At 38.9% G+C, this 16,332-nt stretch overlaps 1 protein-coding gene across 1 annotated transcript in view; it reads left to right on the top strand.

The window, feature by feature from the left end:
* Positions 1–16,332, top strand: part of ADARB2 (adenosine deaminase RNA specific B2 (inactive)) — a 136,233-nt gene that overhangs the window by 68,022 nt on the left and 51,879 nt on the right. Inside the window, exon 5 of the mRNA XM_029283249.1 lies at positions 4,193–4,307. Coding sequence (XP_029139082.1) covers positions 4,193–4,307 — 115 coding nt within the window. The remainder of the gene's footprint in view (positions 1–4,192; positions 4,308–16,332) is intronic.

The raw sequence follows: 16,332 nt of genomic DNA, 5'->3' as shown, positions 1-16,332 counted from the left end.
TTTGCTAAAGCAAGAAAACATTTTTGGCCTTTTCTTTTGGCAATGCAGAAAAAAGGATTTAAATAGTGATAGACTTTATAAAAAAAAACTATCTGGGAAAAATAAAAGGAGGGCAGTAAGTGGTGATGTTTCAATTCTCTAAAAAAATCAATTTGTTTTCTTCTTAGATTGTGTTCTTTTTTTCTTTAACAAACACGGGTTATTTCTTCTGATTGTCATGCAAGAAATTTACTGATCTTTAAAAATTCTCAGTCAATCTTTTCTCAGCCTAACTCTTATCATCTTTCTCTCAAGCCAAGTGGCTATTTTGCCATGATTTGATCTCTTTGTGTTCATTTGCTTTGGAATTTGCTGCCAAATTCAGTGAAGAAAAGTGGATTTCCTGGAATATCCAACTCCAGTATTAAAATGTATTTGTTCTTTCTAATGTTTTAACAACAATTCTTCCGGAAGCTATATGTCCCTTTGAGTTAATGAATTCTTTGTAAATGTGATGCTTATAAGTAGGACATTATAGAAAGAATAATGGATCAGACTGTTGGATTAGAAAAAAATTAAAGTTATAATTTGATCTTTTTTAAAAAAAAGAATACACTTTCTTTTATTGGTTTATAATGTTGAATCATTCTCACCTTTTTCTATGCAGGAACCTATCACAATTTCCCTTAGTGGTTAATTTTCTTTGGGCCTGACTGTCCATCATGTTTGATGTTATAGAAAGAATTTCCCTGTAAATCTAGATTTTTCTCTCCTTATCCTTCAAGGCACTTCACAAGGTTAGAATGATAGAATTAAAATGAAATAATTAAACACGTTACATCCCTTGACATTGAACAGTAGGAATTTTTAAAAATCGGCAGCAATTAATAAACAGCAGATGTTATTAATGAATAACAGATTGTTTGTGTGGATCATGTCCAAAAATGAGGCCCAGAGCAGCCTAATATAAGGCTGAAAGTGTCTCTCCATCTATTTTGTATTGATGGATCTTCACAGTGCCACCGTTGATTACATCCATCTATCTGTGTGTGACTTAAATATTTCAGTTAGCAGATAGTATTGTTGCAAGTGATTCTTAGACAAATTCTCCATAGAAATCTTTAAAGTCCAAACCCTGTAATTCAAATTCACCAAAAATTGAACAGCTGCCCAAATAAGTAATAACAAAATGCTTGATCACTTGTCAATATATTTACCTTTGCATTTAGTGGCAGTCAAGTTTCCTAGAGCAATAAAATCTGAATGAAACCAATGAATGTCTCATGGAAGTGAAAACTTCTTTCTCTAGACAAGACTGGAAATTAGACATTAAGTTTATAACATCAACTTCTGGAGGCAGGCTGTACAATAGGTCTACCACTGAGTGGGCGAGAACAGCTACCACAAGCTTATCTCTTGGTAAATAGCAGATTGACTACTGTATTACAAGAGAGTGGATGAGAAGGTCATAGTTATTGACCATTACAAAACCTCCCACATGGATTAATCATCAGTACATGACAGTTGTTAGGCTTTGAAGGTAGCCTGTAAAAGCAATCTCTCTGTGGCTATTGAAGTTCCTCAGAACGCTCCTTCTTCCCATCTCCAGCACCATAACTGAAATAATCTCTGTAAACACAGTTACAAGAATTATTGGCTATGGATGGATCAATACACCTACATCTTCAAACCCAACACATCCTACACTCAGAATCATAATTCAGATGGACAAGCTATAGATTCAGATCCCTATAGACGGAACAGTTTCTCCATGTTGCCTCTCCAGTTTATCTTGATAGCATACTAAAAATCAGACAGGACAAAACTTCCATCTTCTTCAGCCTCTTAAGTAAAACATGCTCATTATTAAATCATGGCTGATTCATGTCTTGTTGTTAACCTATTCAGCATTACAAAGCCTCACCATGAAAGCAAAGGGTTGTTTGACCTGACTGATCAACATAATGTGTTTAGGAGAAGGTGGAGTAAATGTGGAGGTATTGGAGCCATGATTTTTCCCAATTATTATATCCTAATTGCATCCTCATGTCCCTTTGCCAGTATACATAGGTATGTTGATTCCTTTCCCTTTTCCCATAGGCTTCTTTCATAGATTATTGAAGTCTATAAAACAAAACATTTCAAGCAGTTGAAAGGTGTTGCAAATGAGACATATTTAAGAACGACAATGGACAGCTATAGTCATGGAGAATTGACGGCAAATAAGTTTGCAAGAGTGTTTTGTTGTCTATGCACTGGAAGGAGAGATCATATCTTGCTGCCCTGAGATGGGTGATGATTACATTCACTTTAAAAAGGCATGGGGAGAAGGAGGGAGAATCGGGGAGATGTCAACAGGAAAAAGAATGCATGACTTACATCTGTGCAGGCACGGCTTGTTCCTCATACTGTGACAGCAAGACAGCTTTTCTGTATTTATTTACAGCAAAGCTTAATAATTAATGAACACTTATTATTATAGCTGCTCTAAAACCATATGGCATGCGGGATGTGAACAAATCTTTTGAGACAAAGCACTCAGTGGAAGCATGTTCTGATTTAGCTACTTTTTCTTAGAGCAGAAGGCGAGGTGCTTTCAGCGCATGAAGTGTTTACTTGCAGGTCTTCATTTAAATAGGCTTCTGTTCTTTTTCTGCTCAGGCTCTTGCTTCCACAAACTGCACGTATTGGCCAGATCTTACATCTATGGAACTTAGGAGAAGCAGTTAAGTCAGTGGGATGCTAAAAAGTTGGAGACGGCATCTGCTCAGCTACATGGCAGATCAAAGCCACGGCATGTGTGCCTTTTCCCCCCTCTACACAGTCCAGAAATAACTTCAGTATTTAAGTGTGTTGTCTAGGAAGACATAGATCAATTCCAGTAGGTTAGACCCATACTAGACATGTGGTAAGCAGTCAGATCATAAATTTATCAAAACAGAAACACAAAACGATCTCAGTCACTATTTAGAAGCTAGAACCATGCTAGACAGTGTGCAGTACATTGAAGTGAGTAATGAATTACTCCTTAGAGAAGTAGGGATTGGGTTGGTGGCAAGACTTTGCCCTAAAAAATGGGCAAAGTTTAAAAATCATATGCTACTATAAAATTATTAGCTTATATATTGTCAAAAAACTATGTGTTGTTTTTAACTACTGTGAGCGTCAAACATCTGCTTCCCTGTTTTGTAATTATTTTTAAATGCAGGAATCTCAGGGATTAGATTATTGTCAAGGACTCTCCTTTAGCCATATTAAGGATGCTGTTGGTTTCATTCGCTATTTTACAGGTAGTCCTCAACTTACAACCATTTATTTAGTAACTGTTCAAAGTTACAATGGCACTGAAACTGGCAACTGGCAACTGATTCATATTTATGATGGTTGCAATGTCTCAAAGTCATGTGATCCCCTTCTGACAAGCAAACTCAATGGGAAAGCCAGATTCACTTAATGACTGTGTCACTAACTTAACATCTATACTGATTCATTTAATAATTGTGGCAAGAAAGGTCATAAAATGGGGCACAATTCATTTAACAAATGTTTTACTTAGCAACAGAAATGTGGGGCTCAATTGTGGTTGTAAGTCAAGGACTATCTTTACTTTATTTTAGCCTTAATTCAGGATCAGCCTTTTTTTGTTGTATCTTTCTTGGTCCATGAAATAAATGACAGGTCTGATGAAAAAGAGGCAATAACCATGGCTAGATAAATATTATTTTATTTGTTTGTTAGTTCTATTTCTATAGCCACCTACCTCGGTCAATGACTCTTTAGTTAGCTGTATTCTGTACTGAGGAAATAGCTTGTGTATGCAGTGTGTAACATCTAAAGGAGTGAAAACAAACTCAAACCAACAAATCATGGCCAGAATACAAGTGAAATGAAAGGAAATGAATTGGCTGACAATGATTTGATAGGCACTCACAATCTGAAAAATGTCAGTAGGATTAAGGAAAGACTGTTAATCGTGCAATGCAGCTTACCAGCCATGTTGCAGTGGCTGCCTTTTCTATTTCAGGACAATCCTCAGTTTGAAGGTATTTTCTATTTGCAGGCCACGTGAATGCAAAGAGATGAACGGCACGGTTTATTATTCTTTGTAGTTAGTGGCACAAGCTGTTATGAGTAAAGGAGAAAACTTGAAGATGCAATCCACTGCTTTGGTCATGCCAAGTTAAGAGAATGGCTTCTGGTTATTTCTTTCCAGGAATTTGCTGATTCCGTGTACCAAATAATTACAGAGAAATTTCAGGAGGTGACGGATAACTTTGCTGCCCTCCATGCATGTCACAGATCCCTTGCAGGAATTGTAATGACTAGAGGTAAGCATCCAATTTTCTTGCTTTTTGCTTAGCCTATAGTTTTATTTATTCTAAGAAAAGCCCATCCATTGATTACCCTAGATACTTGAATATAAATAATATCATTCTATCTGCACTTAGTAATTAAAAATGTGTGAGAGATGGTGGCACTATTCTGAAATTCAGTGCAGTCATTGCTGTAGTTACAATATTAAGTTCATCAGTCTGAATCTCCAGTAAACTGTGAAGCTTTTAAGTTGAACTCTCCCAAGCTGCTTTGAGCTTCTAATAATACAGCAGGAAAGTGAGATAATGTGCTTTAAATAAGCATATAAATAAAGCATATAAGCACTTCCCCCATTTTACAATGTTATGGTGAAGATAAAGTCCCATTTCAGAGGAATGATGGGATGCAAATGTCTTCCTTTTCCGGTCATTAAAGCAGCCATGTCTTGTGCAGCACTTATGCATCTGCTTCAAAAGCTGTTTCAGTTTATCTGTTCATGTGCTTATAACTCCACCCATGGAACTGCTAGTAAAGAAAAGGAGCTGAATGCACACATGTGGAGACTGTGGAGATGATCTTCAAAACAGCCATACAGAACCTGCAAAAGCTGTGGCTGTTCTAATTATTCCAAGAGGCATTTCCTGCATGCCAATATGTTTTATACCTATTTAATTTTAAAAAAAATATCCCAAAACAATTTTCCTCAGTGCATAAATTAGTCAGGGCACCAGCTGCAAAGAATCAGGATTATTTGTGAAGTTGCAACATAGACGTGTTTAACTGACAGTTTATAAAATAGTTTCTCCCTGCCATCTGCCCTAAATCATCACCCTTATAATTTCAATTTATTAATTCCAGTCTGGGACAATAGAGAATAAATCCACACCATCTTCATGCCAAATCCTTTGATTCTTGGCTTATGTGTGTAAAAGTAGTCCTCGACTTACAACAGTTCATTTAATGACTATTTGAAGTTACAACAACAACAACAACAACAACAACAACAACAACAACAACAACAATAATAATAATAATAATAATAATAATAATAATAGTAAAGTTGGAAGTGACCTTGAAGGTCATTTAGTCCAACCCCCTGCTCAGGTAGGAAACCCTACACCATTTCGGACAAATGGCTGTCCAGTCTCTTCTTAAAAACTTCCAGTGTTGGAGCATTCACCGCTTCTGGAGGCGGGTTAGTTTTCACCCGTTGCTTCTTGTTAGTTTTCACCCGTTCAGGTTAGTTTTCACCCGTTGCTTCTTGTCCTGCCTCCAGGCGCTTTGGAAAATAGCTTGACTCCCTCTTCTTTGGGGCAGCCCCTGAGATATTGGAACACTGCTATCATGTCCCCCCTCGTCCTTCTCTTCATTAAACTAGACATACCCAATTCCAGCAGCTGTTCCTTATATGCTTTAGCCTCCAGTCCCCTAATCATCTTTGTTGCTCTTCTCTGTACTCTTTCTAAAGTCTCAACATCTTTTTTACATCGTGGTGACCAAAACTGGATGCAGTATTCCAAGGCATTGTAAAGTGGTATTCCAAGGCATTGTAAAGTGGTATTAACACTTCACGTGATCTTGATTCTATCCCTCTGTTAATGCAGCCTAGCACTGTGTTGGCCTTTTTGGCAGCTGCAGCACACTGCTGGCTCATATTTAGGTGATTGTCCACTAGGACTCCGAGGTCCCTCTCACAGTTACTACTATTGAGCAAGGTACCACCTATGCTGTACTTGTGCATTTGGTTTTTCTTGCCTAAATGTAGAACCTTGCTTTTTTCACCATTGAATTTCATTTTGTTAGATAGTGCCCAGTGTTCAAGTCTGTCCAGATCCTTCTGTATCTTAAGCCTGTCTTCTGGAGTGTTGGCTATTCCTGCCAGCTTGGTGTCATCTGCAAATTTGATGAGTTCCCCATCTATCCCCTCGTCCAAATCGTTGATGAAGATGTTGAAGAGCACTGGGCCCAGAACAGAGCCTTGGGGCACCCCGCTACACACTTCCCTCCATGTAGATGCGGTTCCATTGAGGACCACTCGCTGAGTACAGCCGGTCAGCCAGCTACGGATCCATCTGGTGGTGATGCTGTCTACCCCACATTTTTCTATCTTGTCAAGTAGTAGGTTGTGATGTACTTTATCAAATGCCTTACTGAAGTCCAAGTAAATTATGTCCACAGCATTCCACTAATTTTGTCACTTGGTCAAAGAATGCAATAAGATTTGTCTGGCATGATCTATTTTTGACAAACCCATGTTGGCTTTTAGTAATGACTTTGTTTGCCTCTAGGTGTTCGTTGATTCGTTGTTTGATTATTTTTTCCAGGATCTTCCCAGGTATTGAGGTCAGGCTGATAGGTCTGTAATTTCCTGGGTCCATTTTTTTTCCTTTTTTGAAGATGGGAACTACATCAGCTCTTTTCCAGTCCTCTGGTAGTTCCCCTGTGCTCCAGGATCTTTGAAAAATATAATTCAGTTGTTCAGAGATCACATTTGCTAGTTCCTTGAGAACCTTGGTGTGTAATCCATCTGGTCCTGGCGATTTGAACTCGTCTAGGCTGAACTGAAAAAGTGACTTATGACCATTTTTCACACTTACAGCCATTAGAAGCATCCCCCTGGGCACATGATCAAAATTCAGATGCTTGGCAACTGACTCATATTTATGATGGTTGCAATGTCCTGGGATGATGTAAACCCCTTTTGCAAACTTCTGATGATCAAAGTCTATGAGGAAGCCAGATTCATTTAACCATTGTTTTACCAATTTAACAACTGCAGTGATTCACTTAACAATTTTGGCAAGAAAGTTCATAATATGGGGCAAACTCACTTAACAAATGTCTTGCTTAGCAACAGAAATTTTGAGCTCAGTTGTGCTCATTAGTCGAGGACTACCTTTATTCACATTCACACATATATAGGCATTGTTTTATCTAACTCTTTACCAAACTGTTATTCCTATAATTATTTCATTTATATTTTCTGCTAGGGAAATATCATTTCATAGCAGTTAATTCGTGTACAGAAATGTGCTGGTAGAAATAATTGATCTTTCTCATACATATGGTTTATTGAATACCGGTACTACATCAGTAAGGATATTACCTTAACATCTATTCTAGAAGCAAATAGAAATATATTCTTTAACATATTGGCTGACAAAAACTATCATTGGGATTGTAATAATAATAACAATAATAAAGTTGGAAGGGACCCTGGAGGTCATCTAGTCCAACCCCCTGCTCAGGCAGGAAACCCTATACCATTTCAGACAAATGGCTGTCCAGTCTCTTCTTAAAAACTTCCAGTGTTGGAGCATTCACCGCTTCTTGAGGCAGGTTGTTCCACTGGTTAATTGTTCTAACTGTCAGGAAGTTTCTCCTCAGTTCTAGGTTGCTTCTCTCCTTGATTAGTTTCCATCCGTTGCTTTTTGTCTTGCCCTCAGGTGCCTTGGAAAATAGCTTGACTCCCTCTTCTTTGTGGCAGCCCTTGAGATATTGGATTGTGCTACAGCATAGCACTTTGGGATGTCTGCAAAGTATTAAAAAGAGTAGACATCCATGGGGATTGTAGTTTCGCCTATTTTTATGTGCAGCAAACATTAAAAATTGTCGCATTTTGATCACATCATCGTGATTGCCATGTTGATTTTTTTAACCATATCCTGCAGATATCCGTGATAGAACTATGAGTCTAATTTCCTATCTTTTATTATGGTTTTTCAACAGTTTAAAAATGGCATTTTTTATTATGCCCCAGAATTGCATAGATGAAATGTAGGAGCAAGATCTGATTCCAGCTGGGGTTTTTTTTTTCCCCTTTCCTACATAAAGTTTGATTTCAACTCCGAACAGAGTATAAAGGCTTGAAATAGTGTATTAAATGTAGACTGCAACCTCATCTGCATATGTTTAGAGTTTGACAGACAATTTTTCAGAGAAAGCAGGAGGTATCCAATGCATATTCAGAAGAGCTTGCTAAATTATCTGGAACAAACTGGCATTATGCTGTGGATTTAGGCTATACAATATGTTAAACTGCTAGCGGCTCCAGCTAGATCACTAGTCAGAGGTGAACCAGAGTAAACCAAAGTACCTACTCCTCAACATGACATTCCTTGTCAGATTGGAGAATTCAGCTCAAGAATGCAGTGAGAACTAGCTGGTTATCTGGAACCAACTCTTGGTTTAGAAGAAGCCAGTTCTAAATAACCATTCCAGGGTAAGAAATCACAGAATAGTGAGAACCTCCAAGATACATCTAGGCCAGTGGTTCTCAACCTTTTTAATGCCGCGACCCCAACCGGTCGTAAGTCGAGGACTAAACCGGTCGTAAGTCGAGGACTAAACCGGTTGTAAGCCGAGGACTACCCAACCGGTCGTAAGTCGAGGACTTTCCCTGCCCGGGAGCACCGTGCATGCGTGGTTCCGACCCCTGCGCCGGCCGAGGCGTAGCTGGCAAGCGGCAGAGACGGAGCAGGCCGACCACCAGCTGGCCCAGCCTAAGGGAGGTAAGGCACCTGCCGGAAAAGGAGAAAAAATGGCGGACAAAAAAATGGCGGACAAAAAAAATGGCGGATAGCCTTGCTTGGCGACCCCCATGAAATGGTCGATCGACCCCAAATGGGGTCCCGACCCACAGGTTGAGAACCACTGATCTAGGCAAACACTGAGGTCCTTGCTGAAGAAGGCTCTTCTGAGGAAAATGACAGGTCAACCATCTGCTGCTATAATATATAAGCACAGAAAAAAAAAACCAGAATCAATCCTCACTAGAAGGGATGTCCCCTACTTCACCTGTAAAGATCACCCAGTTTATAGGAAAAGCAGTACTGTCAGCGACTGGAAGGTGAAGAGGTGCTAGAGTGCTCAGTTATAGGAGAGAACACCTTATGAATGAATACTTTGGTTCATCCTGGTGAGTTTACAGCCAAAACAGTTTAATGTGTCTCAGCAGAGAGTCATTCATTCATTCATTGGTTTATTCCTGCAGGAACTGAGGAGACTCTCAGTGGTTCATGCAACAAAGCTGTAGGCTTCAGTGTAGCTATCCTTCTGCAGTGAACCTTGGTCTGACTGAATTCTCTAATCCAAGGGTCCCCAACCCCCGGTCCATGGACTGGTACTGGGCCACGGCATGTCAGCAACTGGTCCACACAAACAAGCAAAGCTCCATCCCTGGGAGGCAGGCATCACACAAAACCACACCCCCTCAAGTCCACGGAAAAACCTCTCTTCACAGAATCAGTTCCTGGTGCCCAAAAGGTTGGGGACCTCTGCTCTAATCTCGTGATTAGATTTGTGCCTGGATCTAACTCTGAAACTCTTGATAGGCCTTTGACTAATTTGATCTCTTTGGCTCTTGATCAACTTGCTGGTTATAAATTGATGTGTCTCCCTAATTGCAAGCACCCTTTTTGGTGATTCTAGGCAGTTTATAAAAAACAACAACCAGGAAATCATATAAAGCCCATATCTGTAGTTAAAAAGTCTGCTTTGATGTTTTCATTTGCCAAGCCTTACCTGGAATAGGATAGTTACAATAACATTTGTACTCTTGGGAAGCATCCTATTATATCCTTACATCTCAAGATAGGAAATCCATAAGTAAGTTCCCAAGTGACAGTCTGCACCAGGAAGTGCATTGAAAGTGCATTTGTGCACACAGGAAAGGGGGACTGGTTCTCCATCCATGCACTTTTGCCATTCCAGAAATTCTCCATGTGGACTACAGTGAGAAATAGACTTATAGGACTTAATAAAGTGTGAGAGATAGAAAAGAAATGAAAGGGGGGGGAGCACTGTGTAGTGCTTTGTTTTCACCCACATGAGATCAAGCTCTAACCTTTGCTAGTTACAGGTCCAATTTATGCATATTTCTTGTTGGACAATTGCACTTTAGAATTCAATTATTAGAAAAATACATTTTAAAAATGGAATACTGAAATTAGTAATACCACCTCTCCTCTTAACTGGCAATTACTGGCAGAATAAAGAACTGAAGCCATTCATTATGTGGCCCATCTTATTATTTTCAAATAATAAGAGTAAAAACACTTCCACACTTAACTTGGATAAAAGATGGCAGGTATTTAAATACTGTTTTTCCTATTTAAAGGTGATGTATCTGGACAGTTAACAATGGATAGAAATGTTTTCTGTCTTCTTTTCTTTTCAAATGCATAATCTAAGAAATTTAGTCTTCTTCAGAGGACAAAGCAAAGATGCCTACGGAAGAGTGATATACCTTGATTTTTTTTTCTCTACATCAGAGTTCATTTTTCTCTTGCAGGATCTCTCTTTCTCTCTTTTTATGAACCTGACAATCACTTTGATCTTAAAAGCAAGCAGGGATGCCTTTTCTATTATCTTATATGAAATAAAGATGAAGTGGACAAAAGGGGCTCTAAACAGCAATTTCATGCTGTGATAAAAGTTAGAAAATTAGAGTCCATATTGCTTGAAATGGATCTTAATCATCACTAAGTGGGGTAGCTGGAGAAAAGTAAAAGTTGTCAATCTGTCTCCATGGATCCTTCTAGTGGTTTTAAGACTTAGAATGCATGACACCTAAAAAGAATAAAGAATATTAATGGGCAATCTACTTCTGGCCCTTAGTGGGAAGCTGGTAAAATATATTTGCAGAAAGAGGCAATAGTCTGTTGGTTTAAAGATCCAACCAAGATGCCTTTCAAATAAAATCAATTACACAGATAGACTTCTTTCAACTGGATTCTTATGCAGTACTAAGCAGATAGCGTTGGGTTAATGGCAAAAATGAACCCTTCCAATTTGATAATTCTTTGAACCATCATGAAATCAGCAAAATCAAACATCTTTGCACAGAACTCTTGAATGTTGAACAAAGTCTGGGAGTTCTTTCCACATGTTACAGCCACAGATTTTTAAAGGTAGTCCTCAACTTACAACAGGTCATTTAGGGACCATTCAAAGTTACAACAACAATGGAAAAAAATGACTCATGACTGTTTTTCACACTTATGGCTGTTGCAGCATCCCCATGGTCACATGATCAAAATTCACATGCTTGGCAACTGACTCATATTTATGAAGTTTATAGGGTCCCAGGGTCATGTGATCACCATTTGAGACCTTCTGACAAGCAAAGTCCGTGGGGAAGCATGTTAACAACCATGTTACTATCTTAAAAAGTGCTGTAATTCACTTAACATCAAGAAAGAAAAGTCGCAAAATGGGCAAAACTTAACAACTGTCTCACTTAGCAACAGAAATTTTGAGCTCAATTGTGGTCATAAATTGAGGACTACCTGTATTTGTCTATCCATGGAAATGTAGCTATGAGCTTCACATCCTCTTGTATACCAGAAAAAAATGCAAGGGTTCACCTGTCAACTATGTTGCATGCCTAAATTATTGTCTTATCTTTACACCTCTCCAAGTATATGGAATAAAACAGAAAATAGAGTCATGGGATCAAACCTATAAACAAATTTCAAATGAGTTTACTTATAACAATATATGCATTCATACAATCTTGTGTAAATTTTGGCAAATGGAGATAATAGTAACAATAATGATCAACAATACATGTGCAGAATTTGACATGAACTCACTATTACAGCAGCATTATCAGTCTGATGCTCTTGAGATAGGTTGACTCTGCTGGCTGGACAGTTGGGAGTAAGGCTATCTATGATGTATATACAAAAAAATTATCCCTCTATAGCTACATAAATCCCAGACACAGACATTTACAAATTACCTGGAACAAATAGCACATGAGTGGATTAATATTCTATCAGTGGCTTATTTATCTGTGGAAAGAAATCTTTTAGCACTGATGCAGAAAGTGAAGAGGAACTAAAGAGCCTCTTGATGTGGGTGAAGAAGGAGAGTGCAAAAGTTGGGTTGAAACTCAACATTAAGAAAACCAAAATCATGGCATCCGGCCCTCTCAATTCCTGGCAAATAGATGGGGAAGAAATGGAGGTAGTGACAGATTTTATTTTCCTGGGCTCCAAGATCACCTCAGATGGGGACTGCTGCCAAGAAATTAAAAGACGCTTGCTCCTGGGGAGGAAAGCTATGGCAAATCTAGACAGCATACTAAAAAGCAGAGACATCACCCTGCCAACAAAAGTGCGTATAGTCAAGGCCATGGTTTTCCCAGTTGCAATGTATGGATGTGAAAGTTGGACCATAAGAAAGGCTGAGCGACAAAGAATTGAGCCCTTTGAACTATGGTGCTGGAGAAGACTCCTGCGAGTCCCTTGGACTGCAAGGCGTTCAAACCAGTCAGGCCTAGAAGAGATCAACCCCGACTGCTCTTGAGAAGGCCAGATCATGAAGTTGAAACTCAAATACTTCAGCCACCTTATGAGAATGAAGGACTCACTGGAGAAGGGCCTAATGCTGGGAAAGATTGAGGGCAATAGAAGAAGGGGACGACAGAGAATGAGGTGGCTGGATGGAGTCACTGAAGCAGTAGGCGTGAATTTAAATGGACTCCAGAAGATGGTAGAGGACAGGAAGACCTGGAGGAATGTTGTCCATGGGGTCACGATGGGTCGGACATGACTTCGCAATTAACAACAACAACAACAAAGCTACATAATTTTTCAATTTGTCACAGGATCCAAATGATGCAAATTAGGATCATTGTAAGTAAGTAAAATTCAAGACAGATAGAAGTGGTAATCTACCCCAGGCCCTTAGAGCAACTGATCTTTCAGATCAATTGACATCTATGGGGCTGCAAATATAGAATCTATATATTTGTCCACACCAGAAGGTTTTTTTGGCCCATAATACATTGAACAAGGCAGAAGCAGACTCTTGGAAACACTGTTTTCCCTTGTTCACAGCAGGAAGTAAAGGTGATGAACCATGGAAATTAGAACAAGAAAGGAATGCTAAGTCATCACATTTATGTATCTGTCAGTACCCAATTACTCCCTATAGTGCATTCTGGAGTGGCTTTCCTTTCTGCATCAAATTTATATCATGTAGATCTCCTCTGAGAGATCTATTCATTCTAAATTTCTTTAGTTGTTAATAATGATTCTGTTCTGTTCTTTCCTTTTCTATTTTTCTGCTTATGATCTTTATTTAAGCATTCTTCATATCATCATTCATATTGTCCTGAACAATGGCTAATGTCTGATTTCCATTCCTCCTCTTGGTTTATACCTCTCAGAGTCTGGCAGGCTATTCTACTTAGCTATAATCAATTATATATGTATGTATTCCTCATTATTTCAAACTTTCCTCTTTTGAATCTCTTCTTCACTTGAAAATGTTTGATCAATTCTATTGACATTCTGATTTTATACCTGATTTGACCACTCTGGTCATGTTGGGGTTACATGATCCTTAGTCCTCTCCTAGTTAGACATGAAGTAAAGCATACACATTGAAATAATTGGGAAAGCCAAATTCCAGAATTCCCTCTGTCATGAACAAGAGGACAGAAAGCCTGAATTAGCCTATGTTTCTGTTTATAACACCATCTATTTCTCTTTCAACATCTTGAGACTTTTATTATTGTTGTTGTTGTTGCTGTTGTTTTTGTTGTTGTTTGCCACCCATCTCGCTTCAAAATGTCTTTGAGTAGCTTACAACATTAAAAGCAATAAAAGGAATAAAAAGAATAAAAATAGAATTACAATACAAGTGAAGCCTTTTTTGCCTCTTTTCTAAAGCCTCCAGTGATGGAGCACCCACAACTTCTGAAGGCAAGCTATTCCATTGGTTGATTGCTATCACCATTACCAAATTTCTCCCTAGTTCAGGGGTAGGAAACCTTGGCCCTTTTATGACTTGTGGACTTCAACTCCCAGAATTCCTGAGCCAGCATGGCTAGCTCAGGAATTTTGGGAATTGAAGTCCACGAGTCATAAAAGAGTCAAGGTTGCCTACCCCTGCCCTAGTTCTAGGTTGCTTCTCTCCTTGGTTAGCTTCCAATTGTTGTTTTTTTTTGTCTTGTCTTTTGGTGCTTTGGAAAATAGTTTGAAACCTCCCTCCCCTTCTTTGTAGGAGTCTTTCAAATATTAGAACAGCGAATGTTCTAATCACATCTGAATGAGATACTGCCCCACAAACTTTCTATTATTGTCCTCACTTCTTCTAAAAAAATTAGGGAGTTGCTTCTCAGCACTAAAAGCTTCAGAGTATTGTTTTTCTTTTCCATTATAAAAGTGGGCTCTATTTTGTCTTTGCATTGTCTGCCACACTCTTTCAGATCAGCAGTTTTGATGTTGATATATACTATAGGTGTATATCTTTGATACAGAGAAAAGGGTAAAGAACAGCAGCAGGATTTGCTGGATTTTCACAAGTCAAGCTGGGAATCTCTTGGATCAAATTCTGCCTCACCTTAGACATGGAAGTAGCAGATTTATCTCAAAGGGTTCATAAAATACATATTTTTCTGCATTCCATATAAAGAGGCAGTTCTTTCTTATACTCAGAATAGGAACTATCTAGAACAGGCATGTCAAACTCGCGATGTCACGTGACGTCGCACGACATATCGGAGCTTTTTCGCCATTGCTGGCAATAGGGTGGGCGCGGGTCCGGTATGATGAAACCGGCCCGCGGGCCAGCAGTTTGACACCCCTGATCTAGAACATCTATGGAGACACATTTTTAAAAGTCCATAATATCTAGACTGGTCATCTATTGCAAAGAAAAGTGTTTTATTAATTTCATTATTTTCCCGTTTGATTAGTTTCTTATCTTCCCATAGAAAGGGATTGTGCTTAGCCTTTTCGTTTGCCCAATAAAAAGATTGCAGAGTTTTTATGAGACAGTGATCCCAAAAGAGCCTATGAATGCTTGATTGAAGCAACAGTTACTCAATTGAAGCAACAGTTACTCAATAACTGGTTGGAGACTCCAGAAAATGTATATATTTTTTCCTGTTTGTGTGTTTATTACAGTTTAATGCCAACATTCTTCCCATGAACTGAAACAGGTCAGAGAATGCTCTCCCATACCTTTTGGTCTCTAAAAGAGGAAATTTTGGCTGAATGGTGATGATTCACCCAGTACAATCCCCAGATATGGAGATAATCAATACATAGAGAATTCACAATATATATAGAGAATGTTCTGCCTCAATGTCCTAGGCTCTTCAATATATTCCAGTGCTTCATTTTCTAACACTCGTGGTGCGATGGCTCAATGGTTAAAGATGCTAAGCTTGTTAGCTGGAAAGCTGACCGCTCAGGTTCAAGACCCGAACTCCGTGCAACAGGGTGAGCTCCCATTACTTGCCTCAACTCCTGCCCACCCAGCAGTTTGAAAGCATGCAAATGTAAGTAGATAAATAGGTACCACTTTAGTGGGAAGGTAACAGTGTTCTGTGTGCTTCAACCATGCTGGCTACATGACCATGGAAGTTGTCTTCGGAAAACACTGGCTCCCTCAGCTAAGAAAAGGAAATAAGCACCCTGCCCTAGAGTCAGACACAGCTGACAGTGAACCTTTTACCTTTACATTTACAAGAGCCATGTTGGCACAGTGTTAGAATGCAGCACTGCAGGCTACTTCTGCTGACTGCCAGCTGCTAGCAGTTCAGCAGTTCGATTCTCACCAGTTCAAGGTTGATTCAGCCTTCCATCCTTCCGAGGTCGATAAAATGTGGACCCAGATTGTTGGGGTCAATATGCTGACCCTGTAAACCATTTAGAGAGAGCTGTAAAGCACTGTGAAAAGGTATATAAGTCTAAGTGCTGTGGCTATTGCTACATTTCCTAACAGAAAACTAAATGAACATGGTTAAAACTAAGTGGTATGCAAGCCTTACATCTTTTGAACACATGTAGGACAGAGCTTGTATCACAATGCTTTGTCCATCATCTTGCCAATTTGGACACACACACACACCCCACCAAAACCACTAAGGGATACAGTATGGTATGGGCATATGTGGCCATGCATGGTGTTGTCATAGCGGCAACAATGGCTGTACATAATAATAATAATAATAATAATAATAATAATAATAATAATAATAATAATAATAATAATAATAATAATAATAATAATAATAAT

This window comes from Protobothrops mucrosquamatus, unplaced genomic scaffold (assembly GCF_001527695.2).
Source record: "Protobothrops mucrosquamatus isolate PMUCROS unplaced genomic scaffold, P.Mucros_1.0 scaffold42, whole genome shotgun sequence".
NCBI lineage: Eukaryota > Metazoa > Chordata > Lepidosauria > Squamata > Viperidae > Protobothrops > Protobothrops mucrosquamatus.
This window is presented reverse-complemented; position numbering and strand designations above follow the sequence as displayed.